The 23,756-nt window shown below is 37.2% G+C and overlaps 2 protein-coding genes across 2 annotated transcripts; both read left to right on the forward strand.

Annotated features, from left to right (window-relative positions):
* The first annotated feature begins 10,509 nt into the window (after positions 1-10,509).
* Positions 10,510-13,654, forward strand: LOC127946457 (ATP synthase F(0) complex subunit C2, mitochondrial). The gene is made up of 5 exons (XM_052543053.1): positions 10,510-10,617; positions 12,045-12,092; positions 12,924-12,998; positions 13,079-13,266; positions 13,340-13,654. Exons 2-5 carry the CDS (start codon positions 12,054-12,056, stop codon positions 13,452-13,454), a joined length of 417 nt encoding a protein of 138 aa, XP_052399013.1. The 5' UTR covers positions 10,510-10,617; positions 12,045-12,053; the 3' UTR covers positions 13,455-13,654.
* A 1,292-nt stretch (positions 13,655-14,946) lies between these two features.
* On the forward strand, positions 14,947-21,886 carry LOC127946468 (ubiquitin-conjugating enzyme E2 Z). The gene is made up of 7 exons (XM_052543065.1): positions 14,947-15,663; positions 16,675-16,747; positions 17,206-17,393; positions 17,634-17,745; positions 17,870-17,982; positions 18,655-18,745; positions 20,122-21,886. Exons 1-7 carry the CDS (start codon positions 15,287-15,289, stop codon positions 20,296-20,298), a joined length of 1,131 nt encoding a protein of 376 aa, XP_052399025.1. The 5' UTR covers positions 14,947-15,286; the 3' UTR covers positions 20,299-21,886.
* Positions 21,887-23,756: the final 1,870 nt, after the last annotated feature.

The following is a 23,756-nucleotide window of genomic DNA, read 5'->3' on the forward strand; positions in this document are numbered from 1 at the left end:
TTTCAAAAACGTTGGGATACCATTCAAGTAAAAAAGGAATGGAATATTTTACAAATCTCATATATTTTATTCACAATAGAATATAGATAATTGTGATAATTTGTTGAAAACGAGACATTTTGAAATGTCATGCCAAATATTGGCTCATTTTGGATTTCACGAGAGCTACAAATTCCAAAAAAGTTGGGACAGGTAGCAATAAGAGGCTGGAAAAGTTAAATGTACATATAAGGAACAGCTGGGGGAGAAATTTGCAACTTATAACGTCAACTGGCAACATGATTGGGTATAAAAAGAGTCTCTCAGAGTGACAGTGTCTCTCAGAAGTCAAGATAGACAGAGGATCACCAATTCCCCCAATGCTGCGGTGAAAAATTGTGGAGCAATATTAGGAAGGAGTTTCTCGAGAAAAATTGCAAAGAGTTTGAATTTATCATCATCTACAGTGCATAATATCATCCAAAGACTCAGAGAATCTGGAACAATCTCTGTGCGTAAGTATCAAGGCCGAAAACCATACTGGATGCCTGTGATCTTCAGGTTCTTAGACAGCACAGCATCATTTTGCAAGACCTTGCATTTTCCAACATGACAATGCCAGACCACATACTGCATCAATTACAACATCATAGCTGCGTAGAAGAAGGATCCGGGTACTGAAATGACCAGCCTGCAGTCCAGATCTTTCACATCACAACATTCCTATTCCTAAACTTGAGGAACTTGTCTCCTCAGTCCCCAGACGTTTGCAGACTGTTATAAAAAGAAGAGGGGATGCCACACAGTGGTAAACATGGCCTTGTCCCAACTATTTTAAGAAGTGCCGATGTCATGAAATTTAAAATCAACTTTTTTTCCCATTAAAATTATACATTTTCTCAGTTTAAACATTTGATATGTCATCTATGTTGTATTCTGAATAAAATATTGACATTTTAAACTTCCACATAATTGCATTTAGTTTTTATTCACAAATTGTATAGTGTCCCAACTTTTTTGGAATCGGATTTGTAAGTAAAGCATGCATATTTATTTATTATAAATATTTTAAACTATTTACATGTATAATACAGAATGCATTTTTTTAATAAAGCAAAGGTAATGCAAGATAGGCTAATAGATGAATAAGATATAGAAGTATTGATAACGGTGTAGTGGCCAACATTTGGGACACCACAAGGGACAGAACTGAAAAAAGGAAGAACTAAAAATTGTTCCAAAAAAGCTCTGCTGCGATGGGACATCTGGTCTGCACTGGCCTTAGTGTGCAAAACTGACCGCAGAAGAAGAAAGCTGTAAAGGAAGGAAGATGAGATCATGAGCAGTATTTGAGTGGACCATCCTTATATTTGATGAAATACTTAAATCTCCTTTGTGTGGTGATGAATGAGTTTCTAACAATAGACCAATGAATGTTGAATGGCAGCCAACCTGAAACCAGCTCATCATGTCTCCAACAGCAAGGTGGCCATTTTCTCCTCTTCTTCTGAGTGAGACCTATAAATCAATACACGCCCCGCACCTTCCCTCCTCCATCCCAGTCCTTTCAATTAATCCAAATGATTTCTACAGGAAATCTGAAGGGCCAATCAATTCACCTGCACATCTCAATACTCTGCCCAATCCGTCCATAGCTCGCTCATGCCTTCATTGCTCTTGTAAAAACATTATTAATTGCTGCTCCAGCGAGCCATCCATCTTCCACGACCTCAGCAAGGGGGCCAAGCAGGCAGTGTTCAGCCCAGGAGTGTAATAATACTTTGAATGACTGCTCGGGCTCTTCACATCCCTCTCAGCCAATTAAAAAAACAGCAGCAGCTCCTCGGGAAAGCACTTGCTCACTGCGCTGACAAGGATGAAGCTGATGTCTGTGAGGAAAGGTTTGTGGGGGATGGTTGTGAAGAGAATCAAGGCATTTGTTCTATTGATTATGTGTTTTTTTGTGTGTATTATTATTATTGTGCTGTTATGGAGTGGCTAAATATTTTCTGAACACAGCAGTTGGGAGGTTTGAAACTGCTGGACCCCCAACAAACCTGTCACGAGTCTTGTATTCTTGTATTGTATGTTCAGATGTCCGCGTGTGTCCGTGTGTGAGCGTGAATGTGTGGCATCAAAAGGACGGGATGAGCCTTATTTACAAGAAGCTGTAACCAAGTGTTTCCCTCCCCCATCTGTCTCTTTTTCTCTCTCCCTCTCTGGCCAGAAACGAGCAGCTGGTCTCTGGGCTCCAAAGGGTTTTTTTTCTAAAGCCAAAAAGTCACACACACACACACACACACACACACACTCAGAGCTAGTCATTGCCTTTACTGTTATCTGTAAGGAAGGGTTACAACAACAGAACAATAATAAATCTGAGCTTTCAAAAAATAACAAAAATACACTACATTTCTCTTACTGCAAGTACAACAGATAAGACCTAATGTATCCCACATCTGCAGAAGTACAACACTTTCCTAGATAGATAGAATTTACCGTAAAATATCAATATTTACCGTATATACACTATTCAATCATATCATAAATATTCATATTCCAACATGATAAATACAGTTTTTGTGGACTGGGGTGACAGAACAAATACATTTTCCCACAACACATTGTGTTGGATTTAGTAAACTCCAATTAAACTTGCTGTGGATATTTAAATTCATGAAATAAAAAAGTGACCAACTCTGAATTTTGCACAAATCTGCCATTTGTTAACAGTAAGTAAATTGAAGTGAAATTTGCTTTTCTTTTGTAAATACATTTTTAAGTAAATAATGGATATAAGTAAATTATGAATATAAATTAAGTCAAGGAACTGAATTGACTGGTGATTTTTTTATCATAAAACCTTAGCAAACTCCATATAGACCCCATCCTCTCAGTCATAATTCCTTTGTCATGCTACTTGTTCACATTCATTATAAGATTCACGTGACTAAGCTGAGATTTGTACTAAAATTAGCCTGTGCATGAAGATGATTCATGGACATGATTTGATGTGTTAAGAGCAGGCTCACTGCAGCAGATGTAGTGATCAACCCTACACGCTCACTGTGAGTGTTAAAGGATGGTTCGCACATAGTATTACGCAGAGAACATTGTGAAGGCTGTGCTGATCAATTAGCACACACTGCCTCATTTGTCAAGGCTGAGGCCGGGAAATAAGCCTAGCTGGCCTGTTAAGAGCCTATTGATTTTACACCTACAGTCAGAGGATAGTGCAAGAGCAGACGTAAGAGGCAGAATGTCGCACGAAGTAGCATTTGCAGCAGATTTGTTACCAGTTTTGTGAATTTATGTGACAAACGATTGAGTGTAAAAGATCTAAGTAGTGCTGGTTATAGATTAGCACATCGAAACTTGTGAAAAGTCCAATAACTGTCACAATCAGTGATAATTTATAAGAATAAAGATTGTAATATATAAGGTGTCTACGTCAGCCAGTAATAACATTGCTTTTACTGAGCTTTTTGAAAAAAGTTTTTCAATTAATGTGCGTGACATATTATGCATTAATATGTCATTACATTAACCACGCCCACTTTACACTCAGTACCACCCACTCCATGTGCCAACAACATCCTGTTTCTGTGGCCACCACAATCCAGCTGTGCCTTGTGCTATAACCAGGTGTGATTTCATGGAAAACATCAGTCTGAGCCCCGTCAGACTGGTTGTGGCGGGGGTGTTGCAACAATATATAGTGATATTCTCAATGTTACCCAGAAAACAGGATACAGGTTTAACTCTTTTGAAATACTTCTGCTAAATGTTACTCTGTCAGACATGCAAAAGAAATCTAATGTATCTCTTGCTCTGGCTACTGTGTATAGACCACCAGGGCCGTATACAGAATTCCTAAAAGAATTTGCAGATTTCCTCTCAGACCTTCTGGTTACAGTTGATAAGGCGCTAATCATGGGAGATTTTAATATTCACGTTGATAATGCAAATGATGCATTAGGACTTGCGTTTACTGACCTAATAAACTCCTTTGGAGTCAAGCAAAATGTCACCGGGCCCACTCATCGTTTTAATCATACACTAGATTTAATTATATCGCATGGAATCGATCTTACTGCTATAGATATTGTACCTCAAAGTGATGATATTACAGACCATTTCCTTGTATCGTGCATGCTGCGTATAACTGATATTAACTATATGTCTCAGCGATACCGTCCGGGCAGAACTATTGCTCCAGCCACCAAAGAAAGATTCGCAAATAACCTGCCTGATCTATCTCAACTGCTATTTGTACCCAAAAATACACATGAATTAGACGAAATTACTGACAACATGGGCACTATTTTCTCTAATACATTAGAAGCTGTTGCCCCAATCAAATTGAAAAAAGTTAGAGAAAAACGTACTGTACCCTGGTATAACAGTAATACTCACTCTCTCAAGAAAGTAACTCGTAGTCTTGAACGCAAATGGAGAAAAACTAACTTAGAAGTTTTTAGGATTGCATGGAAAAACAGTATGTCCAGCTATAGACAGGCTCTAAAAACTGCTAGGGCAGAGCATATACACAAACTCATTGAAAATAACCAAAACAATCCAAGGTTTTTATTTAGCACAGTGGCTAAGTTAACAAATTACCAGACGCCACCTGATTCAAATATTCCACCAACGTTAAATAGTAATGACTTTATGAATTTCTTCACTGATAAAATAGATAACATTAGAAATACAATAGCGAATGTAGATTCTACAGCATCTAACACTTCAGTTTCATCCATCGCACCCAAAGATAAACTGCAGTGCTTTACAACCATAGGACAGGAAGAGCTAAATAAACTTAGCACTGTATCTAAACCAACAACATGTTTATTAGATCCTGTACCCACTAAATTACTGAAAGAGCTGTTACCTGTAGCCGAAAAACTGCTTCTCAATATCATTAACTCGTCGTTATCTTTAGGTCACGTCCCAAAACCATTCAAGCTGGCGGTTATCAAGCCTCTTATTAAGAAACCAAAACTAGATCCTAGTGTACTGGCAAATTATAGGCCTATTTCAAATCTTCCATTTATGTCTAAAATTTTAGAAAAAGCTGTGTCTGCTCAATTGAGCACCTTCCTACATAAAAATGATCTGTATGAAGAATTTCAGTCAGGTTTTAGGCCCCACCATAGCACAGAAACTGCACTTGTTAAAATTAGAAATGACCTGCTCCTTGCGTCAGACCAAGGCTGCATCTCATTTCTAGTCTTACTTGATCTTAGTGCTGCGTTCGACACCATAGATCATGACATACTCATAGATAGATTACAAAACTATACAGGTATTCAAGGGCAGGCTCTAAGATGGTTTAGATCCTACCTGTCCGATCGCTACCAATTTGTTTACTTAAATGGGGAGTCATCTCATTTATCATCAGTAAAATATGGAGTGCCACAAGGATCCGTCCTAGGTCCCCTTCTATTTTCAGTATACATGTTGCCTCTTGGTAATATTATTAGAAAATACGGAATTAGCTTCCACTGTTATGCTGATGATACTCAGCTATATATCTCAACGAGACCAGATGAAACTTCCCAATTATCTAAGCTAACAGAGTGTGTTAAAAATGTAAAAGATTGGATGACAAATAATTTTCTCCAATTAAATTCGGATAAGACAGAGATACTAATTATTGTACCAAAAAACACTACACAGAATCTTGTAGATTACAATCTGCAACTAGACGGATGTACTGTTACTTCCTCTACAGTCAGAAATCTGGGTGTTATATTAGACAGCAATTTGTCTTTTGAAAATCATATTTCCAATGTTACAAAAACTGCATTCTTCCATCTTAGAAACATTGCCAAGCTACGAAACATGTTATCTGTTTCTGATGCAGAAAAGCTAGTTCATGCATTCATGACCTCTAGACTGGACTATTGTAATGCACTTCTAGGTGGTTGTCCTGCTTCGTCAATAAACAAGCTACAGGTAGTCCAAAAGCACCTAGAGTCCTTACGAGGTCAAGAAAATATGATCATATTACCCCAAAGTTAAATTTCCTAAAGAAACAACACTGGATCATATAAGACTTGTTTACATAGTTTATATATTGAGTTTAACTGTAAAATAACTGTAAAATCTTTTCAGTTGTTTTTAAATAGAAATAAAAAGTGATGAATCTGACAGGCCAGTAAAACAACCTACAGTTAATAATAATTTATCATAAGTAATCAAACACAATTTACCAATTTAAGACCAAAAGGTTGTTTACATGTAGATCAATAAAATTTTCCTCACACTAAGATTTGTATTTTTATTTTTTAGAACTGTTCACTGAAGGGCTCTTTGGGGAACAAAAAACAATTATTCTGCAGCATCATTGCAAAAAAAAAAAAAAAAAACCTTTCGGATCTTTTATTTATGTGTATGTGTTTTTATGTTAGCCATTCTGTGTTTGAATTATCCATTATTTCATGTGCATGCTGCTCCTGCTGCTGTTCAACAAAAGTGTTCTCTTAGACTCTTAAACTCTGCAGCGCCATATGAATTACTGTCAGGGTGGGCTGAGGGGAATTTGACACCCGTTGACCAAGCTGGCACACATTTTGGTTGACCGGAATGTCCTGTTAATGTCAGCTGTCAGTCAAACAGATCCACAAAAATGTAGTCATATGCAAACTCATTAACATGCCGTGTGCGCATGTAATAGTTAATTCGATTTTGCATGATTGCTATTATTAATCGTATTAAAAATACCTTAATGAATGTGTGCAAAGTGATTTAATTAATTGCAGGAGCAGCAAACAGAGATAGTTCCTTCCTCAAGGACAAAATGGGTCTGTGATCAGTAACTCCAACTTCTGGGATAAATTCTGCAATGTTTTTGTTTAGCGCGCCCTTTCACACTGAACTCATATGAAATCTACATGTGTCGAAAACAGCCTGAAATATCACTTGGACATCTATAGGCCTCCATGGTGCAGTTGTTGAGCCTACCTCAAAATGCTTTACTTAGCAATAATAGGGCATTACAGTGGCGCCCTCTACTGGCAGAATTAATAAACTGACAATAAAATCACATTCTTTTTTGATGTAAAAGTTACATTTCTTGTTTCTTATTTTTTTATAAACATGCTTGCTCAATTTAATATTTTTATTGTTTCATTCTGATTTCTAAAAGCTATTTCTCAATATTATTTTATTCCAGATAATACTTTGAAGATTTATTTCTGTGTAATGACAACATTAAAGCCAATTAAATGTATTTAGGGGAAAAAAAAACTTATCAATGTCAATACAATACAATATCAAATGTGTAAGTATGTTTATACATGAAAATATGTAACAGTAAGGGCATCCTTTGCAAAGGAAAATAATTTATGTTTTTTTGGCATCTGAAAACCCCTGCAAACTACAATCAGTTCAGTATATATTTTGGTGGTTTAGCATACGTATTTCACATGCATTCACATGTTTCTTAAATAAACCAATACATGTTCATGGTCCTGTTCACATGCAAATACTTTTTTCATTTCTGAAATGTGTTCTGGTAAACTAACTGCTTTGTTTGTTGATAAAACACTTGACATATGTGAAGTGTGTGATTACAATTACTATGGATGTCACTCTGAATGAGCCCAGTGGCAGATCTTAGACATAACTCCACAACTATGCTTCAGCTGCGGCTCTTTGTGGAAAACCTCGCCAGCTTTATCTTGTAAAGACCTGTAATTTATGGCCGCTGTCATCTGTAAAACTTATCAAATCTACCTCCTGCTGAAACTCTTAGAAAGGGTCTGTTTCTGGAATATTCAGAAAATACTTTCATGGAGACCTGCAGCCTTTTTATCAACAAATACTGCTTCAAATTCAATTTCCAGTTTATTTCAACAGGTAAAATGAATTACTCATTTACGACATTAAAGTGGGTTCGATTCTGTGTGAACATAAAATTAAGGCTTTAATGAAACAACCCTTTCTGTTTCAAACCTCAGGCGAAATCCTACTTGAATCTTTCCATTTATCTCACGCTGTACACCTCTGATGAATTGCAGACTGTATCTAATTTCTTCAAAGTATGCTAAAAATCTGTGGAAGCTTTGGATGAATTATTGTGCAGTGAAACACATTTACTTGAGGGATGTGTTCTGCTTCATTTACTGTTTAATCAGTGACACAAGGGCTACACTGTGAGATTGTATTATCTAGGGCTATTTTTGTTATTAACATTTTAAAAACAAACAGGCATATTATGAAAATCAGACAAAAATGGTATAACTTGCCAAGCGAAATGAGTTACAGCAGTAAAACGAAAATTAGAATTTTATATTTACAAAATATATGCATTCATGATTTAGATATCAAATAGGCTTATAAATCAAATATCCATTTGCATCAGTCAGTCATTCATTATCATAAATCAGTTGAAAAGCTTGTTATTGTGCACCATAAACATGTTTCTGAAGGCAGTTTTCCAAAACAAAACAAAAAATAGAATAAAATCACAATTCAGCTTTTGGGGCTTCATGGTTTCAATCAGGCAGCAGATGAAAAATGTTAAGGAGAATATTTTTTTTGTTTTCTTTTCCAACTTGAGGTTTAAAGGAAGAGTTCGATTTGATTTATCATGCCCATAATGCATAAAAGGTCTTGTTCAGAAATGCAGTTAAAATGATATAGACACACTGGGGAGTACAAATGAAACTTAAACAGAGAAAGGTGAAGATCACACCAGACAAAGGTATTCAAGTCTCAACCACTAAAAGAAGCGGTCAGATATACTGCACATCACATGAATGGAATAAGACACGAACGCATGGTACATTGAGGGGGCAAAGCCAGGTTATATGTGAATCTTTCTCAGTGAATTGTAAGATAATGCATTCTTGTAAATGAATATATCTATATAAACTACACATAAAATGTATTCATTTATAATTGGAGCCTCTACAAGTTAAGTAGTTCTTGACTGAATACTGCTAAAATACATGTATTCATTGTTTTATTTTGAAATGTTTTGCAGATGTCAGGGAACATTCTCAAAACTTTGGCTAATGCTGTCACTGCACGTGATGCAAGAAACACGGCGAGAGAACCAATTGCGGGTAAGTCGTTTATTTGGGGATAATCCAAAGGGGTAAACAGTCCAGGCAGGGGTCAAAACCAAACATAATCCAAATCCAACATAAACAACACACGAAGACAAAGCAAGGCAAGAGTTGACGGACCTGAATAATACACGGCATTAAACAAGGACTCTGTAACACAAACTAAGACAGACTGGGTATAAATAGACAGAAGGATAATGAAGGAACAAGAGAACGATGGGGGACAATCAATTACACAACAAGGAGTAAGGTGACCAAATAAGGGAGGAGGAAGTGATCTGGTGACAGACACCGTGAGCAAGGAGGACATCTAGTGGAACCCCGGGGAACAACAACCCAGACACTGTGACAAATGCTCTGGCAAGGTTCGTTCAGAGTTATCTGCTTTAATAATGCTCTCAAAACATTAGCAAAAAAAATGTATTTATACATTGTGGATTTTTTTTCTTTTCTTCCTGAAACATTTTATTTGGATGTTCGTTAAACTTGTTTAATGTGTTTCAGTGTGTTCAAAGAACATTCAAAAGTAAGATTTCCATAATGTTTGCAAAACTATTAAATGGAATGTTTCCTTAATGTTTGCATAACCAAGAAAAAAACTTTACACAACAGTCAGAAATAACGTTTTTATAACTTAATGGGAATATTATTAAAAAAAAAAAAAAATTAAAAAAAAACTTCTGATAGCAATATTATAAATTAATCTGCATTGTTCCTATACCTGCATGAATGTATCACTTTCCTTGAGGCCAGTGTGGATCCAGTGAATGTGCTGCTGAAAATGATGAAAACACAAAGCATATATTAACTAATAATTATTAAGTTAGCATATGACATTTTATTATTTTGAAGTAAAATGTGCATATGCCATCTAAACCTGTCTTCCTTGCTGTGTTTCTTTAATCTGAAGTGATCGTAATATGAGGATGTGCACAGAGTTTGCGGATATTTTTATATAGATAATATTACATATAGATTATATTACATACATTTTCCTTTACTAAATGGGTGCCACGAATATGACATTGTACTTAAGTTACAAACTGAATGGCCTTTTGTAATGACTACTGACATTTCAAAGATATTTGAGTCAAAAACACGAAGTATTTCTTAGTCTATACAAAATACATCCGCTGCCACCTACTCTCAATTTCACTCAGCTGAGAGAGCACGGGTCGCCCTCTAATGATATTCAGCAGCTATTGCAATTCAGCTGCAGTAACCCTGTCCTCTAAAATCTACGAAGGCAGGATTTCCACCCAGAGCATCCAATAGAAACAGGGGACACGGGATGCGATTCCCGACTTTCCCGGTGTTCTTCCTCAAATCATTTAAACCAATCAAAGAGAGGCCGCCTTCTTGACAACGCACATGATTGGGTATGTTTTATGTATTGACATGCCTTGTAGCCAATCAGAGGAGGCGAACGTGACCCTCTGCCCAATCACAAACGAGGACGTAGTTCCGAAGCTTATAAATCACAAGGTGACAGTTTTACGGCGTACTCGTTACCTCTAGGCGTATCACTGCGACCCCGGTCCTCTAGTGCTGTATCTAATAGGTGAGTCTCTGCATTCATCTGGAGACGCATAATGGGGAACTCTTTGTTAGTTTGTTGTTTTAATGTTGTGAAAGTGTGCTGGAGTTGTCGGCTCGGCTAAGATGATTAGGTTCCATTCAGAGAAGCGCGTTGCTAAAGCTCCGCTAGCCGGCCGCTTGTCAAAGTCATTTCATGTGAATGAATGAATTAGTCAGTTTGCGATCACGTCTCAGGATCCTGACACAAAGTGCAACCGGTAAATAACAAAAATGTTCCGTGTCTTAGATATTTGTATTGCTTTTTAAATGCACGCACGTTTTATTCACGTACTGTTCGTGACGCTTCCAAAATGTCTGTCTCGCGCTGGGCCCGCAGCAGCCTGAGAGCTCGCGCGGCACCGAAACCGCTCAACTGCGAGTATTTTAATATCACCGTGACGTGCAATTATAAATGATGTCCGTTTCATGTTGTAAGACGGTTTATGCGTGTCTAGGTTTCAACAAAGCACCAGTCAATGCTGTCATTGACCTTGTCAGCCTGTCCGCGCGAGCAGTTGGGGGGCAAGTTCGACACCTGAAGCTTAAAACACAATCTTAATTTTAGCCAATATTATTAACGTCCTTTCTTTTATTATGCATTTTGAAACGAATAGCATGGACCTTATTCTCAGGCTGTTCAAAAGGTCATCTATACAGTCACCTGAAATAAGTCAAAATAGACAACCTGGGTAACTATGAAGAGCCTGTATGTAATATAACCCATATTGTTATTAAAAACTTGCATGAGAGGGAAATGATTGAGTAATCCGTAAATTGAGCAAAGAATTCATGAGTGGACATGGTTTGCTTCAGGTGTCATAGTGTGGACGATTTAACTGGTTTAATCTAATAACCTCAGATTAGATGGCTTAAACTGTTCCTTCAGTCTACAGTAGTCAACCTTCGAATTGGATAGTTCAGCAAAGTTGTCCTTTGACAAGAACGCATTTTGAGTTTTAGGACAACTTTGAACAAGATTTTTATCCACTTCAAATGTTGACTACTGACTGTGTATATAGTGTTAGTTAAAAACTTGAATAACTGTACTCAAAGCATCCAACACATTACCTCTGTGATGATCTTGCATCCTCTGGTTGGAGATTCACTTGTCCAAGCAGATCTAAACCTATCTTCTGTGTGCATACAAGGGGTCTTTTGGTTTGTGTGCTTATGAAATTATGGAACATAATTTCATATTTCTCATTAGCTTTCTCTGAAATGGTTTGGTCTTAAATTGGAAGTCACTTCATTTGTAACTTGAATTCTTGATTGCACAGACCTTTCCTGTTTTTGACTTTCCCATCTCTGTCATGTGTATCTATATAACTTAAGGACACGTGATGAACACTACATTTAATGTGTTGGACATTATTGCTTCTCTCTCACCTGTGTAACGTCTGTTTTCCCCAGGCTTCAAGCATGTACGCGTGTGCTAAGTTTGTCACCTCACCTGCTGTGGTACGTATTCAAGCCCAAATACACTCCAGTCACTCTCCATTGACTTGTCTCAGAAAATGACCTTAAAGGATTAGTTCACTTCCAGAATAAACATTTCCTGATAATTTACTCACCTCCATGTCATCCAAGATGTTCATGTCTCTCTTCAGTTGAAAAGAAATTAAGGTTTTTGAGGGGAAAAAAAATCCCGAATTTTTCTCCATATTAAATGGGACCCAACAAGTTGAAGGTCAAACTGCAGTTTCATTGCAGCTTTAAAGGGCTCTACATGATCCCAGCTAAATTTTAATTATGTATTTGCAGAAAACCTTAATTTCTTTTCAACTGAAGAATGAAAGACATGAACATTTTAGGTGACATGGTAGTAAATAAATTAAATAAATGTTAAACAATGAAGTGAACTAATCCTTGTAAGTTATTGTCTTTATTCTAACCACATTTATAATCATGCATTTTAAATGCTTGTATTTAAATTTTACGTTTATGAATTTAGAAGGTGCTTTTATCCAAAGCGACTTGCCGTAGAGGAACATAAAGCAATTTGTTGCAGAGCCAGCAATATTCATAGTAAACTATGCCATGTTTATTTGAAAGCTAGATTAGGAAAGGAGCTAAAGCAGTGCTGGAAAAACTTCTCTTCTCTGCAAGTGCAGTGGTTTAGGTTTGTTAAAAGTTGATAACATTAACACCAACTGGATCCTTGCACTTATTATAACTTATTATATATAAATATTTAAATTGGAAACGTGCTTTCTGTCAAGGTTTGTTGATAGAAAAACATGTGCATATGACACAGTTCTCATTCTGAGTGTTTTGTTTTTCGTCCCTCAGCTCCGTGGAGGATCCAGGGCTTTGGCCCGGCCTGTTTCAGTGCTGTTCAGCAGACCTGAGGCGAGAACTGAGCAGGTAAGATGAATAAAAGGGCTTCCTCAGAGTAACTCACAGCCTCTCTTGCATGTAGTTAAATTTCTTGCCCTGTCTTTCAGGCTGCTCTGTTGCCAGTCAGTGAAGCAAGCCTTCTTAATGTAACCCGGGGGATCCAGACCAGTGCTGTATCCAGAGATATCGACACTGCGGCCAAGTTCATTGGTGCTGGCGCTGCCACAGTCGGTGTGGCCGGATCAGGAGCAGGAATCGGGACGGTGTTCGGCAGCCTCATTATTGGCTATGCCAGGTAATCGGCCTCTTAAACTCAATTTGTTTCTTATACATTTAGCTCGTGCCTAAGTCTCTTTCTGCATTTACAGGAATCCCTCCCTGAAGCAGCAGCTCTTTTCCTATGCCATTTTGGGCTTTGCTTTGTCTGAGGCCATGGGTTTGTTCTGTCTGATGGTGGCGTTCCTCATCCTGTTCGCCATGTAATTTGGATGTCTTCTCCTCTCTCGCGGTTCGACTCATGATCTGGAGACTGGACACACAGATTAGGCCGTGGCACCGCCATTCCAACAAAACAACGAGAAGCTCTCCCTTTTTATGTTTCCCCCATACAGTTTTTCTCGATCTGAAAAGTTTTATGTAAGAACTCACTTCTCAAGACCATCTGAATAAATTGTTGAAATCTGTTTGCGGTTTCTCTCGTTTTTTTTTTCTGCTTTGAGGATGCATTGGAAAGGTAGAATGGTCTGGTGTGTTTTTAAAACTAATATTGGATTGGAGGAATGTTTATCAAAAAACTGAAATTAATTTAATGAACTCTCCATGCTGTCTAAAAAGTCACTCAGGCTAAATGTCTTAAGACTCTTTGGAGTAATTTGTTGCATGTTCACATTTCAATATACCCAGTATAAACTATTGTTCATAAGTTTGTTAAAGGGATAGTTCACCCACAAAGATTATAATTTTGATTTTGTGTGTGAACTATCATTTTAACATCCAAATTAAAATATTTAGCAATGCAAAGATGTGATCAAATCATAGAGTAAAGATTTCAACTGTTTTTGAAGAAAAAATTACTAAAAGGTTCATAAAAGATGCACTGTGTGCATATTGCAGTGCAATTTGACCAATATTACACCTTTTTCCAGTCTCCGTTTCACCACAAATAGCTTAAACCAGACCGTTCAACAGATTTTCAGTTTCAAACTTTACTTATTGAGTGTTTATAATGTTTACTTGAATTATAAGTGTGCTAATTTGAAGTAATATACATTGTTACTACTATGGTATAATTTATTGTACCATTTGTAAAATTGTAGTAAGTATAATTACCATAAGACATTTCTCCAAGCTCCTTACATTGTTTGAGGGAGATCCATGTTTCGTTTCTAGAGGAATAATTGTAGAAATGTCGGTAGCCATGGTCACCTGCTAAATATATTGTGGGTTGTCAGTATTAAAGTAATGCGCAAACTCCCTTTTTGTTTAAGCTAGGATTGATGATTTAAGATAGACGTAATGATTCCGTCTAAACGGTTAACATTGACGGTTCTTGAACATGCATCAGCGACTGCTGACCAAAAGGTCCTCCTTTCAAGTGAATCAAAAACATTGAAGTAGTCTGATTCCCTAACGAATGACTCTTATGAATCGATTCGTTTTAGTGAATCAAAATCAAAGCGCGACTAATGTAATCCGATTTCAGCGGATAAAAAAACGATTCCCGGATCTTTTTAACGAATCAAACACTTAACGGTTAAATACGACTCACTGAACCCCAGGTTTAAGCTAACCAAGAATGGTTACTGTAATATAAGACCGTTTTATATAACAAGTTGACGTGTGGTTTAAAAATTCATTACACGGAGTTTTGTTATAACCAGATAAAGTAATACTGAACGAATCTTTTGACTCCATCACGACTCCGGTTTAGCCTGAATCTCCTCCTCCAGGAGTGCACCGTTAGATGGCACTGTTTCCTTCTGAACCAAGAGGAAGTGCGGAGAAATAAAACAACATTAGGCCGAAGCAGGAGAAACTACGTTTGGGTGCGTTTAGACTCACTTGCTCACTGATGTGAACGTTAAGTGCTCCTCTGAGCTCAGCTACTTCAGATACAACATTAAAATCATCGGCGTTGATTTCGACATAGGTTGTTATAATTGAGGTCGGAAGAGGGGAAAAGGTAGAATATGTAACTTAGGAGTCATTTCTCTCTTCCTGCTCTCCTCCACTTGCCCCCCGAGCGAGGAGAAACAGAAACTAACCCAGAGACCGATCGATCTGAGAGCGGATCCGACGGTTTGCTCCGAACGTCGATGGCGGACAGCGCAGGGGAGGAGGCCGGCGGCTCCGGGGGCACGGCGCAGCTCCACGGGACGCAGGTATCCTCGAGTTTGGGTAATTCTGTCCCGGGGCACTCATCGGCCTCTCCAGAGCCCGGCCTGGCCGTGGTAGCCCCCGTGCCCGTGATCGCGCACACCATCAGTCCGGCCGTGGAGAGCGGGCTCGGTGTGTTGACCCACGCGGTGCCCCTGATGTCCGTTCCTCCGTCCGTGCAGCCCGGTCTCGGATCCGGAGTCCCGGCCGGAGCGGGCCTCCTGTCCCAAATACACGCCACCTCCTGGGATCCCACCTTAAGCACCGACTGGGACAACGAGAAGGCGTCTCAGCAGTGCATTCTTCGGATAAAAAGGTAATGCTGGACTGTCATATAGGTCTGTATCTGTTTTGGCAGATGTAAGAAAACTTTTTAAATTAATCTGCGTGATATTTGCATTGTTAATTTACTTTCCAACCCAAACATATGGTGAAGAAGGCAATGTGTGTCAGAAGACTTAATAAACAACTACTGATTTAATGCAAAAATTACCCCCCACCTCTCCAAAAAAAAATTTATTACTAAAAAACGAGTATTATTCATACTAGGTTGTTCTTCATTCCGATTTATTTTATTTTAGGTGTGCATTTCTTTTCTTTTTGAGAATTGATGCCTGATGCATAAATTTATTATTATGATATTTATATGAATAATACTTATTTTTTTGTTGAAGGAACTATTTCATTTTGTAGTTTAGTCGTTGCATTTCTTTAGAAACCCAACAAATGATGGCATTTATCAGTAGAACAGATTATTGCTTAAGTAGAAAAGATTATTGTATATAGGTAAAAAATATATATATATATATATATATATATATATATATATATATATATATATGTGTGTGTATATATGTGTATATATATATATATATATGTTTATGTGTGTGTGTGTGTGTATATACGTATATTGCACAAACCAATAACCAGTCAATCTCAACGTTGGCATGCTGAAACATTTTACAGCCAAATGTTGCAAGTGGATTAATCTGTCATAGGCGACTGTATTTATAAGACACTATGTTGCAACTTTCGGGAATTGTCACTTGACAGAAACTTTGGCCTTGGGATGAATGATAAAGGTCCCCGGAGGACTAATAATGGAGATGTGGACACAAAAAAACCACTCGGTTACAATGAGTCAGTTATGTTTGTGTCTTTAATCCAGGCATTCAGTGATCTGATGATTTTCTTGGCAGAGCGTGCATGTGACACTTGTTTCCTCCTTGTGTTTGGACAAAAATGGTGCAGACCGATGTTTCTTCATATTAGTGACGTCTCTGTGCTTTTAGGATTCTCACACCCCTTTCTTCTTTCCTCCTTTTAGAGACATTATGTCAATATATAAAGAACCTCCTCCGGGGATGTTTGTGGTTCCCGACCCTCATGACATGACCAAGGTAAGCATCAGCACACTTCTTCCTCATAATTACGGTGATTATTTCAAATAAACCTCGTTCTGTTCTCTGCTCCCTCTCTCATTGCTTCTATTGTTATGTTCTTAAAAAACGATAAAGGCATTAATTGCATGTGCACAGTTACAGTATTATGTTTCACCAACTAACAAATGAACAGTACTTTTACAGCATTTATCATTCTAGATTAATGTTAATTTCAACATGCACACAACTAAAGTTCGGGGGTTTTTATTTACCGTTTTGAAAGAAGTTCATACTTTTTTTATTCAGCAAGCATGAAATGTTGAAATTGATCAAAAGTGACTGAAGATTTTAACATTGTTTCAATGCAAATAAATGCATAATGTAGAAATCGCTGTATGTGTAATCGAGTGAATGTCTCTGGTTATTCTCTCTATAGTGTTTTAGAATAAACCCTGTCTCTTCTCGTGTCTCCACAGATTCACGCCCTCATCACCGGCCCCTTCGACACACCCTACGAGGGAGGCTTCTTCCTCTTCCTGTTCCGCTGCCCCCCTGACTATCCCATCCACCCTCCACGTGTCAAACTGATCACGACCGGCCACAACACGGTCCGTTTCAACCCCAACTTCTACCGCAACGGCAAAGTTTGCCTCAGCATCCTTGGGTAAGAATGATTGCTTTCTGTGTTCTGCTTTTCCTAAATGAAGACCTGTGTACACAAAAACAATAGCTATAAAGTTTTAAGATTCATTCTTATTCTAGTCCACACCACATGATCAGTATCATTGAAATCGTTTTCAGAGTTTTTAAGCAAAAGAACAATGATGATGATATGTTTATCATTATAGTTAGCTTTATCAGCTTGCCCTTTATTCAGATCCTGTTTTTTTTTTTCTATCCCCAGCACTTGGACTGGTCCAGCGTGGAGTCCTGCCCAGAGCATCTCCTCTGTCCTCATCTCCATACAGTCCCTAATGACAGAGAACCCTTACCATAATGAGCCAGGCTTTGAGCAGGTTCTACAGCTCCCACAATGCACTCTTAGTATAGAAGGCCTTTATGTGGTCCTCCTGTAATCTGATATGTGTTTTGTTCACAGTAAACGCTATAGTTTATTCTGCACTGTCATCTTTTTGATAGGAAAGGCATCCAGGTGACAGCAAAAACTATAACGAGTGTATCCGCCACGAGACCATGCGAGTCGCAGTGTGTGATATGCTAGAGGGCAAGGTGTCGTGTCCTGAGGCCTTGTGGTGAGTGATTATCCCTCAAACATTTTGCATAACCAAGGTTATTATTAAAGGGCTCTTAGGCTGTGCTAAACCTTTAAAAGTATTACTATTAGTGATGCACCGACATTTTGGCAACCAATCGTTTTCAGCCGAAACTGTAAAAAATAAATGTAGAGTGTGAGAAATCTACATTTTAATCTTTTTCTTTTAACTAGCACAAAATAAACATTAACGAACATGAGATGGCATGTTGAAGGAAATGGTAATTTACTGAAATGTATTTGTCTCATGTAATACATGACAGGAAAAAAATATATATTGGTAAAAACAGCTTACAGCGTTGTATTTACCTCAGGAAAGACATTCAACATCTATAAAGTGGTTCGTCAATAAATAAATGCAGTCTATTACATATTCATTATATCTTTACTTAACCTGTTGTTGTATAATGTTTATATACAAAATTCTGGTATAAAAATTTGACACACAAACTCCATTATCTACTATTTGAATGTTTGTAACTTTTTAATTGATTTATTAAATAAATTAAATTAATATATAGATTTTTTTTTTTTTTTTAATTTCGGTTTCGGCTAAATGAAAACTTGAATTTCAGTTTCAATGTTCAAAAAGTTAATTGTTAATTACTATTCCCTGAACACCCTTATAAGAGCAATGTTTTTCTGTTTCTAGGAGCGTGATGGAGAAATCCTTCCTGGAGTACTATGATTTCTATGAGGGGGTCTGCAAAGAACGTCTGCATCTCCAAGGGCAGAACATGCAGGTAATGACTGTTTGTAAATATGCTTTGCTACAATTCACATCGCGTCTTATGATGCAGGGTTTCCACGAGTCTTAAAAAAAAAAGTCTAAAAAAGTTTAGTTGTTCCTCTGCATTGCAAGGATCAATTTTGTTAATACTGATTTCATGTGCATGGTGAAATCCCAAATTCAAAAATCTTACTCCAAAGATGCACACTTTTAGAAAAAATGGCTTAAAGGTAAAAATGGCCATAAAACTATTTGGAAATTATTAATTTCTATTATTGCTGTGAACTTACCACACAGAAGACAGCAAGCTGTTAGCACAATTAGAGATATCAGCACAATAACACACTCTATAGCAAAATATTATCTAATTACCATTATCGATTAAATCCCCGAAGATAATCGAAATAAATCCGGGGTATGCGATATAGACAAAAAAAAAAACATTTAATTTATATAATTTTTTATCAATAATAATTAATTCTTCTTAAAATTGGCTCTAATATAGTTAAGCATTTTATAAAACGTTATGTTTTTGTTAAAACTTGTATCTGAACTGTAAATACTGCATTTTACAGTTTAATATGGTACTATAAACATCGCCCAACCCCCCTCATATGGTATTAATTTTTATTTGTGCAGGTCTTAAATTTGAGCTTAAAAATCCTGCAGAAACCCTGTGATGTGTCATTTCGATTGTCATTCGATTAACATTAGAAATATAACCTTATGCAAACATTTAGCATTGTAGCATTACAAACACTCCTATTCGCTGCGGTGAGTCACACACGTCAGCATTTACAGGAGACCAGCAGGAACAAAGAATCGAACACCTCCCAGTACAGAGTTGAGCTGAATCACTCAGCGCCAGCACACATTTCTGTGGGATTTCCAGAGTTGTTATTGTCCTCGAGTCACGCTATGAATCAGCATTCAGGCATTTTGTAGTCGTGTCGCACAAAGTTGAAAAAAGTGGAGCTGTTGTTTAAACTGTGATTGAGATTATATAACTATTTTGTAACTATTGATATAATATCGATTATAGAGAAGGTTTAAACAATTTCTCTTTTTTTCCACACAGACTGCACTTATTTTAAAAGGCAGTAAAAACAGAAATATTATTGCAAATGAAAACAACTGTTTTCTATTTAACTCTGTATTCCTGTGAGGACGAAGCAGAATTTTCCATAGACATTTCTCCAGTCTTCAGTGTCCCATGATCCTTCAGAAATCAATCTAATATGTTGATTTGGTGGCCAAAAAACATTTCTTCTTATTTTTTCCAAAAGAAGAGTTTTTATTTGACTTGGCATCTTAGTTTGATTTAATATCCTAAATGCTATCATTTTTGTTCTCCATCAGATGTATATTTTTTTGTAATATTTCTTGCAGGATCCTTTCGGTGAGAAGAGAGGTCGTTTTGACTACCAGGGTCTGTTGACCCGTCTCCGAGCCATCCAGAGGCGATTACGGGAAAAGTGCCCGCCCGAGGACAACAACGGCGACTCGGACTCGGACACCAGCTCTTCTGGCACCGATCCGGACAGTCAGGGCAGCTCACAGCCTTAGCGTGCCCTCTAGGGGTGCGAAGCCAGCGAGGTTAGATGGTTTCCCTTTACCTGCAGCTCCGGACTCCTCTCAAGTGAGCACAGATGTAAGGAGAGCTGAAAACCTGGAGATTGTACTGACGGAGGGCAGACAGAGTTTTGGTTAATAGTTTTCCTCTCACTCCTTGTGTGCTGGCCAGTGATTGCCTTTTGTTTTGCTGTTTTGCTTTGTTTTTCCCAAATGGAGAAGAGGTTCAGTCAATAGAGGAATGAGGTGTGTATATGTATGCGTGCGTATGTACATTTGTAAGTGACAAAGATGTATACGCCGGTCATCACAGCCTCCACCTTTGACTCCATGTTTCTCTGTCCCTTCCTGCATCCCGTGTAGCGCTTACTGAAAAAAAGAAAAAAAGAAAAGGCATACCTAGTCAAATAATTAAAGATTATAATAAAAACACTCTTAAAAACAAACCGGTTTACTTATAAATTCACACATTTTGCACGTCGTTTTCGAAAGCATTTTTATTTCGCTCGTGAAATCCTTTAAAAATGAATAAGATCACACATTTAGATGCAAATTCAGAATTAATTGAATACCACACTTTAAGAGCAAGACAAACGGATGCAACTTTAAAAAACAAAATGTGTATATATAATTGTTCATAGAGACGTTTTATCAGCCGCCTGCCAAGCGCTTCTAGGAACGGTTGGCTTTTGAGTGTCGTCGACTTGTTTGGTGAACTTCAGTCTGTCTCTAATTGTGAAGCTGTTGAGTGTCAGGTGACACATCTGCTCTGTTATTGTTCTGGGAATATCCTCGAATTTTCAGCAAGACGGAAACGTACTTTTACTCCCTTTTCTTTGTTATTTCACTCAGACAGCGATTCCAGTCCAGCCTCCACTCGTGGTGTCCCTCGACAATGCTACAAATGTTGTTCTCTTTACCGGGATACTGTGGTCACTGGTGTCCTCATATGCAACGGGACGAAGCTGCGTAATGCAGTCTGAGATGATCGTGGGATGATATTCAACTGTTACTTGACACAGAGGTTCATGAGTAACTGTGCTCCTAAATATTTTGCAAAAATCTATTGCAATCCATCCCTTTAAATAGCAGGCATATAGTTTTAAATAGCAGGCATGCTAAACCCAACCAAACCGGCAGCCTTTAGTATTTTGTATACATGTACAATTATAATGCATTTTATTCATGAACAAGCAGATTGCATATAGTCTTCACAAAACAACTGCTTTTACTTTCTCTGATGGGCCCAAGTACAGTTCTGAGGTTTTTTGCATGTGCTAGCATTTTGGTGCAGTTGATTTCTCTTAAATGAGAGAGAATATATTCTGGTCTAGAACATCATATTTCCGTAAGACAACACTGTTAGGTGGCTTGATTGTTTGTTTTAAATGAACAATTTGACTCTTAATAAAGTCTCTGTTTCTCTTCTAGAATGCCTTGCAACAGGAAACAGTTCCCTGACTATAAGTTTGACTTTGTGATGTACTAATGTTAGTGAAATGAGAATGAATTATGTAAATAATTAATGTATGGATCAGTTGCAACTGTAAGGAGAAAGTATATATAAATCTGGTTCTGATTACTTGTGCCTCTCTTTGATTTCATTAGTGTCTTCAACTTACCTTTTTTTTAATCATTCAAAATTGCAGGGGCAGTTGGAGTTACTGCACTTATAATGTGATTAAGGTCACGTTTTGGTAATTTATGTATTTATTGTTGTTTCAAATGACAGTCGAGAGTTATGTATCTATTATTTCCTGAATTTCTTTGTTAGATGTTTATGATTACATTTAGAAAATAAATCGATTCTGTTCTCTAAATGATCCATTCAGCTTTATGTATGATCATAGTAATTTTAAAACACAAAAGTGCCAAAATATAAACTTTATATATTATATATGGAAGATAAAACAGGGGTTATAAGTTATTCACTTTCATGAAGTTTCATACAGTGTTTTGTCAAAACCATAAGACAACAACAACAAAACGTATTCAGTTTATATATTTCTAAAACACTTAGGACTGTGATTGATTTGGACACCTTTAATTTAAATATCTTGTTCAAATGTTTTATGCACATTAGATCAACATAAAAAAAGTTACATTTTAGTTTCAGGGCACAAAAATAGTCCTTGTGTTATTTGAAAAATTTATCTGATAATCAAACAATTCTATATACACACATTTATTCCTGAAATGAGCTCTTTTAATAATGGAAAACAGTCGCTGTGTGTATAAAACTTGTGGTAGGGACACTGCTCTGTCATTAGGGGGCAGTAGTGTGTAGCTTTTGTCCCCACAGACTGATTCAACTATCATAATGAAGAAAAAAAATACCCAAAGTTCTGAATTTTTCATGATTTTTAATTTTTTAGATGTGCTTAAATTTTTAGAGGCCATTTGTGTTTGTTATGTGGATGAAACCATAAAAAAAAAATTATGTACAAAACTGTCAATGGGGTGATACCCAAAAATACTAATATGTAACTATAGGAGTAAATAAGCTATTTAAAAATATATACTTTATAGCTATTGTAAAAAGTAACATATTTGTGCCTTTTTTCTGCGAGCGTAAGATCATCAACAATCTATTTGACAAAGAATGAATCTTGGTGGAGATGTTCTAGAGTTAAAACATCTTCATAACATCCCCAAACTAAATGCTTAAAAACAGTTAGAATAACAGTGACCACAAAATTACTAACAAACACACTGATAATCAACACAGAACAAGACATTTATGTCACGGAGATTACATTTTTTAACTGTTCTTTTTTCTTTTCTTTTTTTTTTACTGTTTAAACCTTTTTTCTGTTTTGATATGTGAAACAAACAGTTTTAGGTGAAGCAGGTAAATTATTTTAATTGTATTGTTATATGCTATTGATCACCCGGTGAGAGATTATTAGTTCTGAAATTATCTTTGAAAACAGAACCCCATCGTCTTTATAAGCTTCGGTTATTGAAAGCATGGACCTTCAGCCTCTCGAGTAACGTTAGCTATTCACTCGAATTTAGTTTTTAATTCTTTTCTCTTCAAAAGTATAGCCACATGTGCTTTCGCAATGCCGTCACATGGATTCTGTATGATAGCTTTCGTCTACATGCATCTTAAATCAAGTGGAGCTTCTTTGTGTTAGTTTTTTATGAATAGTGCCTCACTTGTGCGGGATTTCTTACACAACCATAGCACAACTATGACAACATTTGAATTTTAGGGGAGGGGCGATGAAACCTGACGTTCCATTACGTCACTACATCCATCCCGCGTAAATTTAAGCCATCAGAACTCTAACCAACAGAGATCTAGAGGACCAACAGGCTACAACAACAAGACCGTGCACAGGGAAACTAAAGTTGAACATGACAACGAAAGTCAAGAAACCACGAGTTTGAGTCATTAACAGTATATATTACGTTTATTGGAAGATATCAGAGGAAGTCGTGAGGAA

The sequence above is a fragment of the Carassius gibelio genome, chromosome A3 (assembly GCF_023724105.1).
Source record: "Carassius gibelio isolate Cgi1373 ecotype wild population from Czech Republic chromosome A3, carGib1.2-hapl.c, whole genome shotgun sequence".
Lineage (NCBI taxonomy): Eukaryota > Metazoa > Chordata > Actinopteri > Cypriniformes > Cyprinidae > Carassius > Carassius gibelio.

Excerpts from the sequence above, each read along its gene's own strand:
- LOC127946468 (XM_052543065.1), top strand. The coding sequence starts at position 15,287 with ATGGCGGACAGCGCAGGGGAGGAGGCCGGCGGCTCCGGGGGCACGGCG. Across the intron at positions 15,664-16,674 it reads TGCATTCTTCGGATAAAAAG|AGACATTATGTCAATATATA; the intron begins GTAATGCTGGAC and ends TCCTCCTTTTAG. Across the intron at positions 16,748-17,205 it reads ACCCTCATGACATGACCAAG|ATTCACGCCCTCATCACCGG; the intron begins GTAAGCATCAGC and ends GTGTCTCCACAG.
- LOC127946457 (XM_052543053.1), top strand. The coding sequence starts at position 12,054 with ATGTACGCGTGTGCTAAGTTTGTCACCTCACCTGCTGTG. Across the intron at positions 12,999-13,078 it reads CTGAGGCGAGAACTGAGCAG|GCTGCTCTGTTGCCAGTCAG; the intron begins GTAAGATGAATA and ends CCTGTCTTTCAG. Across the intron at positions 13,267-13,339 it reads CTCATTATTGGCTATGCCAG|GAATCCCTCCCTGAAGCAGC; the intron begins GTAATCGGCCTC and ends CTGCATTTACAG.